The sequence below is a fragment of the Bos mutus genome, chromosome 18 (assembly GCF_027580195.1).
Source record: "Bos mutus isolate GX-2022 chromosome 18, NWIPB_WYAK_1.1, whole genome shotgun sequence".
Classification (NCBI taxonomy): Eukaryota; Metazoa; Chordata; class Mammalia; order Artiodactyla; family Bovidae; genus Bos; species Bos mutus.
The window spans coordinates 13341650-13363356 of NC_091634.1; the positions used below are offsets into that span (position 1 = coordinate 13341650).

At 54.2% G+C, this 21707-nt stretch overlaps 1 protein-coding gene and 1 long non-coding RNA gene across 5 annotated transcripts in view; one reads left to right on the forward strand and one right to left on the reverse strand.

Annotated features, from left to right (window-relative positions):
* Positions 1 to 86: 86 nt before the first annotated feature.
* Positions 87 to 21185, forward strand: DYRK1B (dual specificity tyrosine phosphorylation regulated kinase 1B). Of its 4 annotated transcripts, XM_070387707.1 has the most exons (12): positions 810 to 1011; positions 2274 to 2437; positions 3447 to 3566; positions 3657 to 3845; positions 4217 to 4364; positions 5215 to 5501; positions 6182 to 6328; positions 6415 to 6555; positions 6844 to 6879; positions 6964 to 7159; positions 7527 to 7633; positions 7729 to 21185. In XM_070387707.1, the coding sequence occupies exons 1-12, from the start codon at positions 936 to 938 to the stop codon at positions 8098 to 8100; spliced, it is 1983 nt and encodes a 660-aa protein (XP_070243808.1). In that variant the 5' UTR covers positions 810 to 935; the 3' UTR covers positions 8101 to 21185. The 4 variants fall into 4 exon arrangements, with proteins under 4 accessions (XP_070243810.1, XP_070243808.1, XP_070243807.1 ...); XM_070387709.1 differs by lacking the exon at positions 810 to 1011 and adding an exon at positions 87 to 240 and having other exon boundaries at positions 6844 to 7159; XM_070387706.1 differs by having other exon boundaries at positions 811 to 1011; positions 6844 to 7159.
* LOC138991773 (uncharacterized) overlaps positions 15728 to 21707 on the reverse strand; it is a 30808-nt gene continuing 24828 nt past the window's right edge. Inside the window, exon 3 of the long non-coding RNA XR_011467662.1 lies at positions 15728 to 15865. This is a non-coding gene — a long non-coding RNA (uncharacterized lncRNA). The remainder of the gene's footprint in view (positions 15866 to 21707) is intronic.

Sequence of the window (21707 nt, forward strand, 5' to 3'; positions counted from 1 at the left end):
TAAGGTCCTCGGAGCGCAGCCGCGGAGCGCTGCCGTGGGTCACGTGAGGGGAAACAGCTTGGGGGGGGTGGGGGCGGAGTCCGGGGCGGGGGGCCGGTTTGTTGTGGTCGCCATTTTGCTGGTTGCATTACTGGGTAATCGTGGCCCTGGCTCGCTGCGCTCGCCGGATATCTTCAGCCTGTGGGCAGGACTGAGCTCGGGCTTCCCGAGCAGCTTGAGTTCCCTTGCCCGTGCCCTCAGGTAAGGACGCAGCTCCCGGGGGGCAGCACGCGCTCTCGGGGAGGGAGGGTAGTCTGGGACCCGCCCTGCCTGCGTCGCCGCGAGATTTAGCACGAGGCCGAAGGAGGAGAGAAGGGGGGCGGCGGGCAGGTGCAGGCTTTGCCTGGCTATTCATAGTCGGATTCCTGGAAGGGGCCGAGCCGGAGGGAGCAGTCTTAGGAGGGGGTAGCGGGGCCTCGCTCCCGCCCTTTGTTTGGGCTCGGCTCCGCCGGCCGCATCGTCGTCGCCTAGCAACCGCTGTCCTGCGCTGTGATTGGTTGATGTCTTGGCAGCAACGACCAATGGCACGGTTGTTGCCATGGTAGGTGTGGACTGCCAAGTTCGGTCCGGCCCCGCCCGCCTGGGCTCCTCAGGCCGGGGCTGGCCTCCAGGGTGGGGGGCGGGACGCCGGGGTCCCCTGGGGCGGGTGGCTGCGCTGGGCGGGGCCGGCGGGGCGAGGGTTAACCCGCCCCTCCCCCGTCCACCTGCTTTCCCCTTCCCCCGCGTGCCCCGGGCTGACCCTAGTTTCCTTCTCTCCCCGCCCCTGGCGGCGGCGGCTGCTGCCTGCTGTTGTCACCCACCGGGCCGCCTGTCCCGCTTGCCCTCCCCGCCGCGGGGCTTGCCGGGCCGGCAGGGCCGGGACAGGCGGCTGTCTCCTCACCACAGCCACCACCGCCATGCTGGCCGCTCGCCCACCCAACTGGGGGCCCCACCGCGCTCCAGCCCCCCGTGGGCGCGCCAGCCCTGACCCGGGTATGGGGTGGAGGCTGGGAGAGAGGGTCCTGTTGTGGGAGGGCCCCGGGGCAGAGATTGTTTTGTGGGGGAGCTCCAAGAGAGAGGAGGGATCGTGGAGTGGCAGGGCTTGGCATGGGAGAAAGGACTGACAGGGGAGAAGGCCCGTGGGGAGAGGAGTTTGGTGTAGAAGATACTCTGGAAGGGGAGAACTCTGTGATATTTGGCGAATTTGGCTCTGGGGGACTTCTAGGAATGGGCACAGCTGTGGATTGACTGTAGTGTGAAGGAGTAACTGGAGAAAGGGCCCTGACAGGAATATTGGTTGGGAGGGTGGGGGTAGGATCCATGGTAGGGGAGAGAAGGACGATCCACTCTAAAGCGCGGATAGAAACGCCTCCCCCTTGCTTCCCAAAGGAGTGGCCCTAGTGGGGGAGGGGGGAGCAGCTTGGAGTAATGTGGAGAAGGGCCCTGGTGTAGCATGCGGAAACTGGATATGGTTTGGGAAATTACTGGAGGGTGGTCCCTGATGTGGGAGGAAATGTTAGGGAAGAGGTCTTGGCACCACATGGGGAGGGTCCCCTGAGAAGGGTGTACCCTGGTGGGTGAGAATGCCTTGGGGTTAGGACTCTGTTATAAAGGGGTCCTCAGATAACCTTGGTGTGGTTGGGAGCTCTCTGAGGACCCTGATGTGGTTTTAGGGGCCTGCAGAGGAGTCTGCTGTGATTTAGAGGGGGCCGGAAGACTCCCTTGTGGTTTGGGAGGGAGCCTAGAGTTCTCTGGATTGGGGGACCTACTGGGAAGTGTAGACCTTGAAGTGGAGGGACCGTCTTGTGGTAAGACAAGGCCCTGACGTTCAGAGAAGACTCCAGGAGGGGCCCTGAGGAGAGCCATAAGTGGAAATGGGGAGGAGAGCGTGAACCCAACTCCCTGTGCTGTCTGTGGTTTCTCTCTTCTCTTCCTCCCCCCAATTATTCATGTCTTTCTGTCCTTTCCTGTCACGGCCCACATTCCTGCCTGGCTCCCAATTGTTCCCTTTCCCGTGTTCTCTGCGTGCCGCCTGCTTCATGTATCTGGTCATCATTTGCTGGGGACTCTGCTGTGCCCCCACCGCCACTTCTCTCTGTCCGCTCTTCACTGCCACCTGTTGACCCCTTGCACCCTTTCCTCCTTGCTCTGGGCCCCGCCTTCTCTCTGCTGCCCACCTCTTTCTTGCTTGGCACTGGCCAACACATCCCCTTGTTCCATGTCCCCCCTCTCCCCCCCACCCCGCCCCCTCTCAGGTCTCAGCGGCGGTGGCAGCCGAGGTGCAGGATGCGAGAAGGCGCCCCCCGGCCGGGCTCCCGCTCCAGGCCTCGCTCCCCTGCGGCCCTCTGAGCCCACCATGGCTGTCCCACCGGGCCATGGTCCCTTCTCTGGCTTCCCGGGGCCCCAGGAGCACACGCAGGTACGCGTTCCGCTGGCTCCTCACCTGCCTGGGGAAGGGGGAGGCTGGGATAGAAGGATCTTGGGGCCAAAAAAGATGATGTGGTTGCCCAGGACAGTCTGCCGGGCGTGAAGGGTGCCTTGGGAGTGGAAGATAGAGAGGAGTCGCTGGAGGAGTCGGGATTTGGAGAGCCTGGGCTCCCGTCCAGGCACAGTGGTTATTTCCTTAGGTTCCACATGTTTCACTTCCCTGTTCTGTCAAATGGGACCCGATGCCTACCTCACAGCGTTGTGAGGATTAAACAAGTTCATGAAATGCAGTTGGAAATGCTGAGAACAGTGCCGGGCACACAGTAAACACTCAATAAATACTCATTAAGAAAAAAAAAAAATCCAAAGTGAAAGATCTGGAGGAGTTCAAAGGGAAGAAGCTTGAGCCTGAAGGATTTTGGAGCCAGCCGGGCCTGGGAGTGCAGGGTTAAGAGCTTCAAGGGTAGACTGAAGACTGAGCTGTAGAGCTTGAAACAGGATGGAGTATGAGGATCCACGATCCTCAGGGTGAAGAAACTGGGCAGAGAGGCACAGAGAAGGGGTGCAGGGTGGGGAGGCCCCAAAGGGTGAGGACGAGGCAAGATAGGGAGCCCCTCTGGGAGGCAGTCCCGGGATGGATGGTCTCCACTGAAGGATGGGGAGGGTCAGAGCCCAGGTTTCCAACCTCTCCAACTGAGGTTTAGAAAAGAATCAAGGTGTGTGATGAAAGGTCAGGGGTAAATCATTCACTTCGTGATTCACTCAGCAAATTGCTCATAAACACCCACTCTGTGTGAGGCCCTGCTCCAGGCTCAGGAGAGGAAGTGAGAATAAGTCAAGTCTCTGTCCTTTGGGAGTTTAAATTCTAGTGGGGTTGTCAGTGACCAGATAAATAACCCGTGTGGTAATGGTGAGCCAACAGCCCACAGAGTTCGCCCCCTTGAGGTAGGGGTGGAGGCCTCCCTCAGTGCCCACCGACTGGTCACCCTGCCTGTCCCCAGGTGCTGCCGGAAGTACGGCTCCTGCCGCGGAGGCTGCCCCTGGCCTTCCGAGACGCAACCTCGGCCCCGCTGCGTAAGCTCTCCGTGGACCTCATCAAGACCTACAAGCACATCAATGAGGTGGGCAGAGGAGCGGGGATACAGGCTGGGCGCAGAGGGGTCCTGACAACCTGTCACTCACCGCTCCCCGTCTCCTGGCCGGCTGGGCAGGTGTACTATGCGAAGAAGAAGCGGCGGGCCCAGCAGGCGCCACCTCAGGACTCGAGCACCAAGAAGGAGAAAAAGGTCCTGAACCACGGTTACGACGATGACAACCATGACTACATCGTGCGCAGCGGCGAGCGCTGGCTGGAGCGCTATGAGATCGACTCACTCATTGGCAAAGGCTCCTTTGGCCAGGTGCGGGATGCCCCTCACCCGACCTTGATCCAGGGGTTGGGAGGTACGGGCACCCCCTGGTATTGACCCCCACCCACAGCCAGTGGGCTCAGTGGCTTCGAGCTCCGCGCGGGGCCACTTGTCCCAGTGCAGTCAGTTGGTTACCTGTGCCTCAGTTTCCTTTTCTATAAAATAGTGCAAACAACAGGACTCCCCACATAAGGCTGTGTCCCGTGTTTACCCTAGCGTCTGGCTGTGGGTAAACAGCCGTTTTGAATGAGTAGTATTACTGGTGGTGGTATCGGTGGGTGTCCTTGCTGGAGAGAGGGGTGGTCCCTGGCTCTGTTCCCTGTGCCCCCGTTCCCTCACATTGTGACGGCCTGTGATCACAGGTGGTGAAGGCCTATGACCATCAGACCCAGGAGCTGGTGGCCATTAAGATCATCAAGAACAAGAAAGCCTTCCTGAACCAGGCCCAGATTGAGCTGCGGCTGCTGGAGCTGATGAACCAGCACGACACAGAGATGAAGTACTACATAGGTGAGGCCTGGGGCAGGGCTGCTCGGGTGGGCCCCCCCTTACGGGCAGGGGCTGAGGTCTTCAGGGCAGGCTTGCCACTTTCACCGTACCCTGTTCACATGAGAATGCTGGTCAGTTGATTGAGTGCTCACTAAGGGGTCAGGCTCTACTGGAAGAACTTGACACACATTAACTTGGTGACCCTCATCACAGATTACCCACAGCTTGGACATGGAAAAACAGAGGCAGTTAGGTGCCATCACTTGCAGCAGGTCGCCGCGTTTGTACTCGGCAGAGCTGTCATTTGACCAGGCGCTGACCTCCAGAGCCTTTACTGTGTGTGCATATTTGTCCTCTTTGCTGTACTGATTCCTCTTAGAAAAATCAAGTAGATTGAAGGAGTCTGTGTTTCTTTTAAAGGGAAGATACACATCCTTACGGTAAATGGAAAGCGAGTACCCTTTGTCACAAAAATAGAACTGAGACTAAAAACAGTGTTATAAAATGAAGTGTAGGACGGTATTAAAAACCCATCAGCAGCAAATAGAAACTTCCTCTTTGGTTTAATCACAAAGTCTGACAGAGATTAGAAAAGAGATTAACTTCCTGTAAATGAAATTGTGGACATATGAAAACGTTCCAATTAGTAGGCAGTAGAGAATCACATAGACAGAGGAGCCTGGTGGGCTACAATCCACAGGGTCGAAAAGAGTGGGACACGACTGAAGCGACTTAGCACGCATGCACCCAGCACGCAGAGCAAACTCCAGTTTGGTCTGTGCTCGAGAAGCAGCCTCTCTGTGACTGTGGGCCGCAGCCCTCGCAGAGCCTCAGTTTCTTGCTCGGCCCGTTTCCGCCCCCTTCCCGGCAGTGCACCTGAAGCGGCACTTCATGTTCCGGAACCACCTGTGCCTGGTGTTCGAGCTGCTCTCCTACAACCTGTACGACCTCTTGCGCAACACGCACTTCCGCGGCGTCTCGCTCAACCTGACGCGGAAGCTGGCGCAGCAGCTCTGCACGGCGCTGCTCTTCCTGGCCACGCCCGAGCTCAGCATCATTCACTGCGACCTCAAGCCCGAGAACATCCTGCTCTGCAACCCCAAGCGCAGCGCCATCAAGATCGTGGACTTCGGCAGCTCCTGCCAGCTCGGCCAGCGGGTGCGGCCCAGCCCCGGGGGCGGGGCTCGGTGTGGGTGTGGCCCGGCTGTGGGCGGGGCCGACTGGCGGCCTGGGTCCTCGGGGCGAGGCTAGGCGGGGATAGCCTTGTCACGTGCAGCCTGATACCTGAGCTACGGTGCTTGGGATGGGGCCAAGAGAGGGAGAGGGCCACCGGGTGTACTGCCCGAAGGAGAGGGGAGAGCGGAGCCTGAGGGGACAGGGCCAGTTTTGCCAGATTGAGGAGGGGGTGGGCAGAGGGATAGTTGGGTGGCTGTGAGCCTGAAAGGCTGGGGCGCTCTGCAAAGTTTTGTTTACCCTGTGCTCTTAAAGCTGGGGATGGAAGGGGCGAGGCTTTTCAACTTTGCAGCTAAGATGATGCTGGTAGTGGCTTGAAAAGGATCTGGTTTGGGAGGGTGGGAAGGGCCTAGGTTTGGCGGCTGCCAGCCCCTGGTGACTTAGAGGGGCTCAGGACCAGACTAGGCCGGCAGAGAGCCCTGAAGCCGATAAGTACGATAGTGGTGGTGATTCCAGCAAGCTGGTGCTGATAACATGAGGGTTTGGCGCCCCCCGTCCCAAGTGTTGGGGGCAGGAGGCTTGCCCTCGGTCGGCCCTCCTAGCTTTGGGGCTGTTCTCGTAACAGAGGCTGGGACCTCTGATGGTTGCCTTCTCCCCTTCTCCAGATCTACCAGTACATCCAGAGCCGTTTCTACCGTTCGCCCGAGGTGCTCCTGGGCACTCCCTACGACCTGGCCATTGACATGTGGTCCCTTGGCTGCATCCTGGTGGAGATGCACACTGGAGAGCCCCTCTTCAGTGGCTCCAATGAGGTGTGCTCCCGAGGAGGGGGTGTGCTCCCAAGGAGGGGGTGGAGGCCCGGCCGGCCCAGTGACCCTGACGGCCCGCCTGCTCTCAGGTGGACCAGATGAACCGGATCGTGGAGGTGCTGGGCATCCCACCAGCCCCCATGCTGGACCAGGCGCCCAAGGCTCGAAAGTACTTTGAGCGGCTGCCTGGGGGCGGCTGGACCCTACGAAGGACAAAGGAACTCAGGAAGGTGCGGCCCCCGCCCCACGCCGCTCCTCCTACCCCGGCGGCCCCTCACTCTCTCACACTTGGGGCTCCCTCCTCCGTCTCCCTGCTTCCTCTCCCTGTGTCTTTCCCTGTCTGTCCTTTCCTTCCTCCCCCGCCCACCCCCTCTCTCCTACTACCCACCGCACAGCTCTTCTTAGCTTCTCTTTTTCCACTTTCTCTCTTGTGCCTCTGTTTCCCCGTGTGTGTCTCCCTGCCCCTCCTGCCCACTGACGGCCACTCTCTTGCCCCCCCTCCCACCTCCCCCTGCCAGGATTACCAGGGCCCTGGGACACGGCGGCTGCAGGAGGTGCTGGGCGTGCAGACGGGCGGGCCCGGGGGCCGGCGGGCGGGGGAGCCGGGCCACAGCCCCGCCGACTACCTCCGCTTCCAGGACCTGGTGCTGCGCATGCTGGAGTATGAGCCCGCCGCCCGCATCAGCCCGCTGGGGGCGCTGCAGCACGGCTTCTTCCGCCGCACGGCTGATGAGGCCACCAACACGGGCCCGGCGGGCAGCAGTGCCTCCACCTCGCCCGCACCCCTCGACACCTGCCCCTCCTCCAGCACCGCCAGCTCCATCTCCAGCTCCGGTGGGTGCTCAGTGCCGGATGAGGGTCGGGTAGCTCTGATTGGGGGGTGTGGGGCGGGGGGATGGGGGTGGGGTGGGGAATAGCTTTGTCACCTGGGCCTTGGCCTAGAGCTTTGAAACTACGAGATCCTGAACTCAACAGTGGGTGGAGCAGGGGAGCGCAGACGATCCCTGAGCGTCTCTCTGAGCTTGGGCTCAGATCTCTAAAACTTGTTTTGACTCTCTGACACCCAACTGAACCCTGACCCCTAATCTCACTTGTGTCTGATCCTTTGAATGGGCCTGGGCCATGAACCAGACTCAGCCACCTGAAGACCACCCCCCCTCCCTTTCCTTGCTAAGCCTCTCTCCTTCCTTGGCACTTCCAGGAGGCTCCAGTGGCTCCTCCAGTGACAACAGGACCTACCGCTATAGCAACCGATATTGTGGGGGCCCTGGGCCCCCCATCACTGACTGTGAGATGAACAGCCCCCAGGTAATGGGGTCTTGGGGACTTAGGAGGAGGGTGGTGGGCAGTTTGGGGCTTCAGAACCCAGGTCTCCATCACCCACCGTTGCTTTGCTCCTTTAGGTTCCGCCCTCCCAGCCGCTGCGCCCCTGGGCCGGGGGGGATGTGCCCCACAAGACACATCAGGCCCCTGCCTCTGCCTCATCACTGCCAGGGGCTGGAGCCCAGTTACCCGCCCAACCCCGATGCCTTGGTCGTCCCCCATCACCAACCTCACCACCACCCCCGGAGCTGATGGATGTGAGCCTGGTGGGCGGGCCCCCAGACTGCTCCCCACCTCACCCAGCGCCTGCCCCCCAGCACCCAGCTGCCTCAGCCCTCCGGACTCGGATGACAGGGGGTCGTCCACCCCTCCCACCCCCCGATGACCCTACCACCCTGGGGCCTCGCTTGGGCCTCCGTGGTGTACCCCAGAGCACGGCAGCCAGCTCATGACCCTGCCCCCTCCCTGGGGCCCCTCCTGAAGCCATACCCCCCCATCCGGGGGCCCTGGGCTCCCATCCTCATCTCTCCCCTTGACTGGAATTGCTGCTACCCAGCGGGGGCGGGTGAGGCCTGCACTGATTGGGGCCTGGGGCAGGGGTTCAAGGAGAGGGGTTGAGGCTCACCTCCCCACTAAGGACTGGACCCTTGGCCCCCTCTCTCCCCTTGTTTTCTATTTATTGTACCAAAGACAGTGGTGGTCCAGTGGGGTGGGGGAGACCCCTCTCACCCCAGGGCCCTAGGAGGGGTGGGGGCAGGTAGGGGGAGATGGCCTTGCTCCTCCTTGCTGTACCCCCCAGTAAAGAGCTTTCTCACATGCCCGCCTGAGCGTTTGCAGGCCCTTGGCTCCCCTCACCCCGCCCTCAGAGGCATGGGGAACGGTGTTTGGGGAAGGGGTGCTGGCAGAGCTTTGTGGTTGGGGTGAGGCCCCGGTCCCTGGGGAAGTTATGGCACAGACATGGGCCTGTAGGAGGCGTGGGGCTGTGGAATCCTAGACAGCGATCCTGGATATGCTCCTAGCCCACACTGGCTTTTTCTCGGATAAACAGAGACCTTGAAAGGTAAAGGGCCAGCTGTCTATGGAGAACATCAGGTTCTGTCCTGAGAAGCCAGGCTTTGTGCAGAGTCTGCACAGGCGTGGCTCATTCTGCCCGGCGTTCAGTAGGTGCTGAGTGCATGTAGCAGGCCTTATTGGTGCCATCTGGGGGATGGCAGGCAGCAATGCGAACAGAATTTACATACCCACCCCCCACCCCACTCACACATGCACACGTCTTGTGTCACTCTTTGGAATCAGTGCTGAGCAAAATGTTTTAGATTCTCAGGCAAAAGGAAATTACCGGGGTTCCAGGTAAGTGGGCCTGTTTCCATGGTAATTTGGAAACTTCTGTCCCCCAACCGGCCAATCAAGAGCCGCCAGGTTCAAAGGATACTGGTGCGCGGCGCTTTCTGGGAAATGGCGTTCTTGGCACTCCTTTTTCACTGTTTTCGTTGCGAAACTACAGAGCCCAGAATTCTTTTCGCTCACGCGCTTAGGGGCTTCCCAGGCAGCCAATCGGCAGTCAGAGACATCCAGGGCCCGGATGCTGGAGGCGGGCTGTAGAGGAGAGGAAGGTAGTGATTGGGTGGTTTAGGCCAGACTCTCCGGAGCGTTGAGTTCTCCAGTCTGGCGGCAGGTGGGTTGCGCGCTGTGCTGGGAGAGCATGCAAGTTAGGCGTTCGTGATCACGAGGTAAGCGGGGAGGCCCGAAGTGGCCCCACAATATGGGGCATTGCTAGCTGCTTTGTTGGGTCCGGCTCGCGGGAAGCCCCAGTCGGTAGGAGAGACGGGCAAGAGCCCCGTTATGGATCTGCATGCATTCGCTAACGGAAGCCGCTTGGAACGCGGAGAGAACCAGCCCGGCACCGGTAGGGAAACCTTCCTGGGGAAGGAGGTGCTGTCTGAACTGAGACCTGAAGACGGAGGAATGTTTGGGGGTGGCGGTGCTGCGGCAGAATGGCTTGCGCGAAGGCAATGATGAGAAACAGGTGTGTGTGAATGAATCGCAGGTGATTCGTGTTAGTGGAAATCTTATTGAAAAGGGCTGTGTAAATTAGGTCGTGGAGGATTTTGTTGGCTCTTGAGGGAGCTTGGACTTTGTCCTGAGGGCAGTGGGGAACCTCGGGGTAATTTCCAGAAGGGAAGAGACCCAATTTGCTGCCAGCTGCCAGAAGAGATTGACGGGAGAGACTAGGGTCTGGGAGCCCAGGATGGCAGCCGTGGTGTCCTAGGCAGGAGATGCCAGGGTTGTACCATGGTAGGGCCCTTGGATGGGAGGGGAGGATGAATGTGGGTGGAGGAGACTTCCAGAAGGCTGATTTCACAGGCTGTGTGGGAGAGGGATCTCTCTAGCACTGTGGAACAGATTTTGGCATATCAAAAATGCTTAATAGTATTTTTTGAATGAATTGCCGTAGGAAGGAGATACTACTATGATCTTCCTTTTGTAAACGAGGTTACCGATGGTAGAAAAAATTAAATAACTTGCCCAAGATAGGGTTTCCCTGGTAGCTGAGCTGATAAAGAATCCACTTGCAATGTAGGAGACCCCGGTCCGATTCCTGGGTGGGGAAGTTCCCCTGGAGAGGGAATCGGTTACCCACTCCATTATTCTTGGGCTTCCCTGGTGGCTCAGACGGCAAAGAATCCGCCTGCAATGCGGGAGACCTGGTTTCGATCCCTGGGTTGGGAAGGAGGGCATGGCAACCTACTCCAGCATTCTTGCCAGGAGAATCCTAATGAACAGCGTTATAGTCCATGGGGTCGCAAAGAGTTGGACACAACTGAGCAACTAAGCACAGCCCAAGATTACGTGGCCAGGAGGTAGAGAGCTCAGGATCTGTGAGTAAACCAGACTTAGCAAGGTGCAAGATGAGCATCAAGACATCACAGGAGTTGGATCATGTAAGTCCTGTAAGGAATCTGTGATGAGCATAGACATTTACCCAGAACCTCTCCCCTGATCTGTTGACTGCCAGCATACCTCCTCTTGGATATCTAGAGATACTGAACTCCCGGTCTTTTCCCCAAAACGTATTCCTCCCACATTCTCACTAAATGTCAGCTCTATCCTTGTAGTTATTCAGATCAAAAGCTTTGGAGTTGTCTCAACTCCCCTCTTTGTATTATACCCTAGTCCAGTCTATCAGCAAATACTCTCAAAGTATATTCAGAACCTGACCATTTCTTCCCACTTCCACTCCTGTCACCCTGGCTCTGTCCACGCTTGTCTCCTTGCTCCCCACTGTCTGTTCCTCACTTGCAGCCAAAGGGACATTCTGAAAGCCTGCATCTGGTCACATTCCCCTCCCTGCTCTTGATTCCGTGTGGCTCTATCTCACAGAAGGTAGAAACCACATTCCTCTCTGTGGCCTGCAAGGCCCTGCATGCTGTGTCCCTGTTACCCGTCTGACATCATCCACTCCCCTCGGCTTGTTCCCTCTGCCCCAGCCATACTGGCCTCAGGAACTCTGCACTTGCTGTTCTCTTTACCTTGAACCCTCTTCTCCCACAGAGTCAAGGCTCATCTTCATCTCCTTTAGGTCTTTACTCAGATGTTACCTTCTTCTGGAGGTTTTTCCTGACAACCCTTCTAGAACTGGATCACTGATACTCATATTTGTCCTCCCTTTAACTTGCTTATTGTCTGTCTTCCCCCATAGCAGACCATCAGGGCAGAAGCTTTTATCTACTCCATGCTTTCTGTCTAACACCTAGAAGAGCTCTTGACATGTAGTACAGGCCCAGTAACTATTTACAAGATGAATGGACGGGTGATTTCATAGTAGTTAGCGATCCCAGCATCCTAGGGACTCTGCTGATCCCCTGTGCCCAGGGCTGCCTGAAAATTTGCTGAGGTCTGTGACATCCAAGGGGCATTTCATCTTGCCTCTGCTTTGTGCTCAGAATTGAGAGTGCAGCAGAGAACAAAAGAGTTTCCCTAGAGAACTCAGTCTCGGGGGTGGAGGTTCAGATTGTTAACTTATCACACAGATATGAAATTACAAAGTAGAGTGTTGTGAGAACACTTGACAGGATGTCTCATCTGGACCCTAGGAAATGAGGTGATGAAGGATATTAACCCAATCAAGTGTGTGTGTGAGACTTGGAATGTAGAGGCTGAGGGGGAGAAAGAGGCCAGACCATGTGGATCCTGTAAGGAGTTTGTGTCTTTACCCGAGGTGCATTGGGAGGTTGTAGAAGAATGTTTGTTTTGGGTTTTGGGTTTTTGTTTTTTTTTTTACACTGCGCTGGCTTGCAGGATCTGTTTCCTGACCAGGGATTGAACCTGTGCCCTCAGCAGTGAAAGCTCAGGGTCCTAATCACTGAACCACCAAGGAAGTCCTGGGAAGCTGTAGAATTTTGAACAGTGGAAGGAGGCATGATCGGTTACGTATGTTAAAAGCTCCCTTGGGCGTTGTGTGGGGAACTGGCTGTAGGGGATTGAGGACTGAAGTAGAGACGCCTGTGAGGAAGCTGATTGCCGTGAAGTTAAAGTGGCTGCTACTGAGGAAGACCATGTGTTCTTTCCTGGTTCTCCTGGGAAGAGGTGGAGTCTCCTCCTCCCTTTTAATCTAGGCTGGCCTGTGATTTGTTTCGACCAACAGAATCCAGTGGAAGTGATGCTGTGCTGGTTGGGGGGGCCTGGGCCTTAGGAAGTAGAAGCTTGTGCTTTTTACTCTCTTGGAGCCCTGGACCACCCCTTGGAGAGAGATGTGGAAAGAGGGAGGCCCAGTCAGCCCCCAGCTGATGTGCTACATCAGCCATGAGTGGTACCATCTTGGATAGTCTAGCCCAGCTCTCTGCTGACACCACATGGCGTAGAGATGAGCCATCCTGAGTCCCATTGCCCCTCAGAGCCTTGTCCAAATTACAGAATCAGAAGCAAATAAATGGTTTCTATTTTAAGCCATGGTGTTTGGGGACTTGTTACCTGGCAATAGCTAACTGAGACAGATTTTTTTTTTTGAGATCTGACCATTTTATGTATTAGTAATAAGTGTAATGAGAAGTGTTAAGTCGCTCAGTCGTGTCCAACTCTTTGTGACCCCAGGGACTGTAGCCCATTAGGCTCCTCTGTCCATGGGGTTCTCCAGGCAAGAGTACTGGAGTGGGTTGCCATGCCCTCCTCCAGGGGATCTTCCCCACCCAGAGATCAAACCCAAATCTCCTGCATTGCTGGCAGATTCTTTACCGTCTGAGTCACCAGTGAAGTCCATATTATGTATTAGCTCTTTTAACCCTCAGAGTCACCCTGTGTGGTAGTATTATTATTGTCATTATGTGTATTAGAAAACCAGGGCACAGAGAAGTTAGTGGAGGACCAGCAGGATACACATGGTGAGCATATCATGGCTATTACCAGCATCATGGTCACCAGCGTTAAAATCTCCATGATGGTTAAAGAAGGGGTCATAAGAGGAATTAAAGCGTTAATTCCTCCACTTACTAGCGATATGATTTTAGATAAGTGATTTCACCTTTCTGAGGCTCCATTTCTTCATCGTAAAGTCTAGAATATACTTGTCATCTCAGAAGGTTGCCATGAGGAGCACAGGGTCTGTCAGAGGGCAGACACCTAACCCACGGCAGGGAAGATGATCACGGCTAAGCACGCACCCAGGTGGGCTGTGGCCGTAGGGCACAGCCATTCTCTCGGAAGGCCTAATGGATAGACAGGCATCAGGTCCTTGGGGATGTTGTTGAAGTGCTGGATCAGGCCGCATCTGAGAAGAGTTAGTTCAGGACTTTCTTATTAGGGGATCCAATAAAGCTTCTTTTTTTAAATCATTCAAGCCAAGTTGAATAGGGCCTTCTGTTACTTGGAGCCAACGTCTGGGTTTTATTTGTTGATTCATCAGATATGCAGTACTGTTTCAGGTGCTGGTTTTATAATAGTAAATAAGATGCTCAAGAGCCCTGTCCTCATTGGAACTTAACATTCTAGCGGGGACAGGTAGATGATGTTAACAAAAGTTAGTATTTTTGTTCCTGGTGGCTCAGACGGTAAAGTGTCTGCCTGCAGTGCAGGAGACCCGGGTTTAATCCCTGGGTCAGGAACATACCCTGGAGAAGGAAATGGCAATCCATTCCAGTTCTCTTGCCTGGAAAATCCCACGGATGGAAGAGCCTGATAGGCTGCAGTCCGTGGGGTCACAGAGTCAGAAACGACTGAGCGACTTCACTTACTTTCCCTTACCTTAGTATTGGTGAAGGCCAGGGGAGGGGATAGCGACAAGAGCTGCTATTTTAGGTGGAGGGGTTAAATGAGAGATCTCAGAAAATGCGATTGGAGACGGGACCTGACCAAAAGGGAGGAAACCAGCTGTGCGCCTGTTTTGTTTGGGGGAAAAAACAGCAAGTTCAAAGGTCCTGTGATGTGCTCAGTGCGTAGGAGGAGCAAAAAGGGGTGAACTGGAGCAGACTGAGTGGAAAGGGGATGGGGGTGGGGGACACGCAGGGGATTGGGGCGGGGGCAGGCATGGGAAGGACTTGATTTGATTCCTAGGGAGGTGGGAAGCAGTCGGAACATCCTGAGCTGAGGAGTGACGTCATCTCATGTCCTAGTGGGGTTCCTCTGGCCGCTTTGGGGGCCTCTTAATGGAAGCAGGCCCAGCGTGGAGGCTGCGGCTCCAATCCAGCTGAGAGGTGGTGGCTCGGCCAGCTTGGTAGTGGTGGAAGTGGATTGGGGTGCGAGTTGAGAAAGGGGGGGTCAGTGACTGCAAGGTTTTAGCCTGAGCAGAGTGTTGTTTCACTGTGTGAAGGAGCCCGTGGTCGTGGTAGGCACCCCAGCAGGTACAGGAGTCTGGTGTTCAGGGGCGCCGTCTGGGCTGGAGACAGAAACATGGAGTTGTTGGTGATGTCATGGTTATAAGGTCCAGGATGAGTTCACTAAGGGAGGGAGTGTGTGGATGGACCTGAGATCTGGGAGTGGAAGCAGGGAGCCTGTGGGGAGGGGACGGTGACCTGGATGAGGGCGTGGGGAGGCCTGAGCAGTCGTCCGGATGCGTTTTGAAGGCAGACCCCACAGTGGGCTGGTTGTGGGTGATGACAGAGAAGAGAGTCAACACGGGGCAGTGACCCTGCTTCCCCCAGGCCCTGTGGGCCCCCGCTGCTCTTTGCAGTTGATGTTTTTGTTTGCAGCCGCTAGGCTGGCCCTGGGGGGCTCTTGCGTTGACTCTATGGGGTCTTCCCACGTGGTCCCACAGCTTTTCCGTCCCAAGTTCCCCAGACAGAAGTCAGAGTGCTGGGGTCCAGTGTCCAACCCCCTCCACCCACCGTGGACGGAGGACTCCTGCAGTGAGGTCTGTCTGCTGGGAAGGGCTGTGGACAGGGTGGTCACCTCAAATAATCACAGTGCTGGTGACAGTTGGTGTACTGGGGGAAGGGTAGGGAGACAAGGAAGGTGGGGGGGTCTGGCAGGCTCTGAACTTAAAGGGCTAAGGTCAGGTCCCAGGAAGTAAGGGGGACCCTGGAGATGACTGCAGCAGCCTCCGGCCTGTCTTCCCAGAGCACCTGTCCAGTGGGGAGACAGCCCTGACCACGGGGGTCACGGCGGGAAGGGGGAGGTAGGTAAGCCCAGTGAAGCACGTGACCTCGTTGAAGGTATCAGGGAGGACTTCCTGGAGTCGAGAACCCATGAGATGGAGTCTGGGATGCAGGTGGTGACTATGTAGCCAAGTCAATAGATACTTAAGCTTTTTCTGAGATTTACGGGAAAGTTGCAAAGATAATAGAGAGACTTCCTTCCGCTTCCCCTAATGTTAGCATCTTACTTAATTGCAGTACATTTGTGAAAACTAAGCAATGAACACCGATTACTATTCTGCTAACAGAATTCGCTTTAGTGGAAGAACGGGTGGAATTGACTAATGCTCTTCTGTTCCAGGACGCCGTGTCGCAGTTGTTCATCCCGTGTCCGCCACTCTGTGACAGTCTGTCTTTCCCTCCCATGGCCTTCCCGGTCAGGTATGGGGTAGGACGCCCCTCAGTCTGGGGTCGTCTGATGTTCTTCTCCTGGCTACACCAGGAGTGTAGGTTTGGGCAAAGAGTACCACTCAGGTGATGGGAACCCGGATCACTTCCTTTTGGTGCTGGCTGCCAGGTTTCTCATAGGGTTTTCCTTTTCCTTATGCCTTTTAGAAACTAGTCACAAAATCCAGCCCAGAAGCTCCAATTCCTGGAGAGAAAATACAAAGAATTTGTTCTCATATGTCAAAACCGCCACAGTAATTGATAAATACGGGAAGACCCTGTGAGGGTCTCCTGAGCGGTCCCCTCAGCGTTCCGCCCGCTCATTTGGTATTCCTCAGTGAAGCTGCTCAGCAGCAGTTGTTACTGTGGTGTTCTAAGGATGCTTTTCTGATTTCCTCTTTTCTTACTGGGAATTCTGTAGGGAGGTTTGTCCCTTCTATCCCATTTATTTGTACAGTCGTATCAGTGCGGACTCATGGATATTTTATTCTCTGCATCCAACCCAATACTATCATAATTAACTTTTTCACTCAACTTGTTCCAGTTTTGGCCATAGGGGCTCTTCCAGGTTGGCTCTGTATTCTTATTTTTTCCCTCGAGCACTTTCCTTATTCTTCAGCACTTGTAAGATGTGCCAGTTCCTCTCACATTTACTTGCCCAGCCCTGGACTCAGCCCCTCTGCAGGTAGCCCCAGTTGCTCTGATGGAGGGTGGCATTGGAAACCAAGAACTGGGCACTGAGCGTGGTCATTGCACCTGAGGTGTCTCCGTTGTCTCTCAGCTGACAGAGCTGGGGAAATGTATACGCAGAAACCCATGTACACACACATTTGTATTTGTGTGTGTATATATACAGATATCAGTGTATACAAATAAACCTATTTGAGTCCATAATGGTCTCTCATCCAGTCTCCAGAGGGTTCCTTCTGCCCTCGTTTTCTTGTAATTTCTTTCTCTGGGCTGAGAATCCCGGCTCAGTGGGCACTTTTTGGTATTCATCCTATGGGCCATCTTAGCAAATATGGCGGGCCATTCCCGTTTCTGTAAGGACATGCTCTCCTCGGTTTCTATGACAAGTGTCCCCTGGTTTTTCTCCTGTGTCTTGCTTCTTTGCAAGAGGTTCCTGTTTTCACTGACCCCTTAAATCAGAGGCTGGTGGGGGGCTCTTCTCTCCTCCTGCCTCTGGGCCATCTCACCCTCTTGTGATCTGTTTCCTGCCTCTGTACTGATGATGCCCACTCTCCGCCTTTAGCTCCGACTCCTCCCTGGGCCCCAGAAGCCCTCTCTCCATCCTGCCCTCAGCCCCGGACCCCTATACTCACCATGTCCCAAACTGCAAACCTGCTCCTCTTCTTGGCCCTTGTCACAGGGGTGTCGCATACCTGGCTCCCAGAGAGAGCTCAAGGCTTCATCCTTGATGCCGCCTCCCTCCCCAACCTGCATCCTACCATCCTCCTCCAGGGCTTGACCACCTGCCCCTTCTCATCTGTCATGGCCCTGCCTTGGTCCAGCTCTGTCCTATCCTACCTTGTCTCTGCCTGGTCTCCTGTCTCCCCCTTTAACCCACCTCCACTGGACGGCTGAGGGATCTCTGTGAAACCCAGATCTTATCACACCCTCTTGCTTGAAGTCCTTCCATATTTCTCCAGCGTCCTCAGGACCGAGTCCTCATGCCATAGACTGACACTGAGTGTGTGGTGTGACCTGGTCCCTGACTTGCTCCGCCTGTCCCCCCGACTGCCTAAGCCACAGACACACTGAACTCACTTCCTCTCTTCCTAGAGTTTGGCCCTCACTCTCACCTGGGCCTCAGCGTGCACCCTCGCTCAGCCCCGTGACCTTCAGTCCCGCCAGCCCTGCCCATTCCACATACACCACCCGCTTTCTTCCCACTCGTATTATTTTGAAACACTCCCAGACATCATCTGTAAAGATGATGGACAAAATGTAAAACCAGTGGTCATTTCTGCATGTTGAAAGTAGGGGAGAGGAGATTCACTTTAAAGTATTTTTTGCAACAAACATGTTTTTGTTGAATACTAACAGAACACACCAGTAGCTGTTGTGGGAGAAAGAGTTAACTAAACAAAAGACAATAATCACATTGTGTTTAAGAGGAAAAAACCTTTTAGGAATCATTTGTAAAATATCACCTAAACCATTCCACCAGGGCAGGAAGAGAACAGGGGTGTGTCTATAACCTTCAGTCACCCCAGACTGACTTCTGAGTGCTTATAGGATTCCTTTCAAGGTCCCATCAACTTAGGGAACCTCTTTACCGTGAAGTCTTCAGTTATCATTATAAACAGAACTTAAGTCACTTACTTAGAGGGTGTTTCACAAGCCTTTGGAACAACTGACTTGTAGAAAAGGATTTTGTATGTGTAAGGGAAGGTTACTAAAGTATCAATACATCGGTGTTGGGAGAGTTCCTGACTTTCCCTCTGATACAGACTACTGGGACAGTCAATTCTGTAAAGGAACCGCAGGTGCGTCTGCCTTGAGACCTTTTGCCGTGTTGACATCTGCCTGGCACGTGCTGTGATAACCACTGCCAACATTTACATGCACTGCTTCAAGCCAGGCACCAGTCTGAGCCCTCTGTGTGCATTAATTCAGTAACAACCTAACACAGCCCTTAGGAGGCAGCTGCTGTTATCCCAGTTTTTCAGTTCAGAGTTGAAATCAGTTGCTTCAGGTCGCATAGGTAGTGAGTGGCAGCCCTGGGATTTGAACCCAGGAATACTATTGCTTCTACTGTCTGTGCCTTCAACCCTCTTCCCCTTGGGCTCCATTCTTAAGGAGATGCTTACATTCACAGTGGTTTTTTGGTTTTTTTTTTTTGGGTTGGGGGGCCGGGGGGTGCCCTTGCCAGGCAACTTATGGGATCTAACACTCCCTGACCAGGGATTGAACCCATGCCCCCTGCAGTGGAACTACGGGGCCCAAACCACTGCATCACCAGGAAATTCCCTGAGATGCTCACATTTCTAATACTGCAGTTTCTTCTTTTCAGAAGAGCTTCAAAGACTTTCTTCTCCAGGTGCCAAAAATATTTTTTTCAACATCCCCAATTACTTGCGAAGAAAAACACTTAACTTTGTTTTGTTTTTTTAAGGAGAAACTTCAAACATGCGCCAAGGCGGAGAGAAGAGTCTAATGAGTGCCCGTGCCCCCATCACCTAGCTTCAGCAGTTACAGCACGTGGCCATTCTTGTTCCCTCCACATCCTGCACACGTTCCCTCCCTGCTCAGTTAGTTTAAAGCAATTCAGGTGTTTTATCAGAAGACATGGCCTTCAAAGCAAAAGGGACCCAACTTCCTTGCTCTAAGTCCTCCCGCTGTGGGCACACTGACCATCTTCCTGAGCCCAGCTCCTCCCCGTGGGCTTTCCAAATGCAGGCATCTCTGCCGGTGTGACAGTATTGCAGCCCCATCACTGGCTCGTTCCCCGTAACCCGATCCCCTCCGGGCATTTCTCCACATGGCCCTGAAGCCTGAAAACGATCCCTCTTAGTGACCGAGGCCGGCCGAGTTGCCTGGCAGCCCGTCCCCTGCAGCGGGACATTTCACCTGCGTGTGGCTCTCTGCCGCGATAGTGGCCTCTTCCTTATTTGGGTTCGTTTCTGGCCGCCCCTCCACTCAAGCCAGGTCAACCTCCCGTTACACCCCATGCACACCGTAACTTCACCTCAGCACAGTGTGTTTAACACAGTCTAAAGGAAAACAGGGATCTGGGTACTTACCTTTAACTGCCTGGGGGCTCCATGACTCAGGTCTGTCTGTGTTCCTGCTGTGTCCCAGGATCACCCAGCACCCGGCCTGGCGCACAGCAGGCGCGCAGTAACAGGAATGAATGAGCGAATGAATGAATGACTACCAGGGCCAGTACCTGGGGTTTCTCATGAGGGCAGTGGGAAGCCACAGAAGTGTTTCAGGCAGAACTGGACCCATATTTCTTAAACTAATGTACATATAAGTCCCCTGGGATCGTGTTAAAATGCAGATTCTGAATCAGTGGGTCTGGGGAGGGGGACTGAGAATTCTGCATTTCTAACAAGCTCCCAAGCGAGGCCAGTGTTTTGAGTAACAAGGGTCTTGCTGTGCTGTTCTGCTCAGTAAGGCAGCCACCAGCCATGTGTGGTCGTGGAGGGTTCGAAATGTGGCTTGTGTGGCCTGAGATGTACTTTAGTGTAAAATACCGGCCAGATCTCAGAGACTTAGTGCAAAAAGAGAATGTAAAATGTCTCATTAATAGCTTTTATACTGTTCACATGTTAATATGGTAATATTTTGGATATATCAGGTTAAATAAAATATATTATTAAAATTAATTTTCCTTTTTTTTTTTTTTGATGTGGCTACTAAAAAATTTTAAATTACATTTGTGGTTCTCATGATGTTTCTCTTGGATTGTGCTGGTCTAGCCCTCCAGATTCCTCATCTCTAAGCATTTGTACATGTTTTTCTCTTTTTTTTGAAGCTTCCCTCTTTCTTCCTACCTCATTCTCAAAAGTAACCACATACATCTTTCAGGTCTCAAATAAGATGTCTCCTCCTCCAGGAAGTCCTCCTTGATCCCCCAGGGTGGTTGGGTGTCTGTTTTGGGCTTCTGCTCTATTGGTTTTCCTCATCTCAGCCCTGACTACCTGTGATACACATCAGCATCTAAATGTCTGTCTCCTGGAGACGGGAGATAGGATGGCAGAGTAGGAGAACTTGAGTTCACCTCCTCACACGAAAACACCAAAATCACAACTACCAAACAACCATCAACAAAAAAGGACTGGAACCTACCAAAAAGATATTCTACATCCAAACACAAAGAAGCAGCCACAATGAGACGGTAGGCGAGATGCTTTCATGATCTAAATGACTGTCTCTCCCTTGAGATCGATAAATCCACACGGATGGGGACAAAGCCTGTTCTTGTCGCCACTTTATCTCCAGAACCTGGCATGGAGTCAATAAATCCCTCTTAAATGAATATTATGCAGTAGTGAAAAGGAAGGAACTACAGGTGTGCGAGAAAAATAATGTTCTGTGAATGGAGCAAAATTCAGAAGATTCCATACCGGACGACGATACCATTCCAGAAAGCTGAGAACCCAGCACACAGAGACACTGCGCACGAAAACGTGGTAAAACCAGCAAGTGGAAGAGGGAACCTTTTGGGGTTTGCTGCGCTGTGCACTTAAAATGGGTTTATTTCACTGCACGTAAATACCTCTGTAGAGCTAAATCAAAAAGGGGAGTGGGCAGCTCAGACTCCTCGTACCACCTCTGGATATGCCATGTGAGGGGGGCAGTGCCAGCCCCTGGGGGCTCGCCTGTCAGGCCGAGGAGGTCTGGGCAGAAGGACTTGAGTCACGGAGCCAGGCGAGGGGCTCTGCTTCCTCTGCTGTGTCTCCACTTCTGGGCCTGGTGATTAGTTGGCACTTGATAAATACATGTATTTTTAAGTTAAAATTCTTTTGGAAGTAAAATTAAATTTTCTTAAATGTCTGACTTCAACAACCCTGAAACACCCTACACCTCTGGATTTCTTGCTGTGTGTGAAGTAATGCATTTCTTTCTAATTCAAGCCCTTTGGACCTGGGTCCTCTTACATGGAGCCAAACAACTGGTGATCATGTGGTGAGTGAGTTACCACTTTTAGGAGTGTTAGCAAAAAACAAGGTTTAACTGAGTAAATTAAGATCTAATTTGCATTATTTAAAAATTCATGGATGGGGCAGCATTCTGTATGGCAAACCAAGAAGTTAACACAACGTAGAAGGCTTTCGTAGTAAGGACAGTGTGACAGGAAAGTTATCAGAAAGTTAATCAGAGGCAGCAGGCAGTGCCGGCTTCCCATTGGCTGGGCTTGTGGCAAGGCAAGAAGGAAGCGTCCCCTCCCGCTTCTGGGTAGTAAGGTGGTTGCCCTTCCTGTCTGGGAGTGCAGGGTACCCCTCTTCCTGCTGGGGGTAACACGCTGCAGGGTAGGGCATGAGCCCTCCCTCCTCAGGCCTGACTCCTTTTATTCTCACAGGGACACCCGCGCTGTG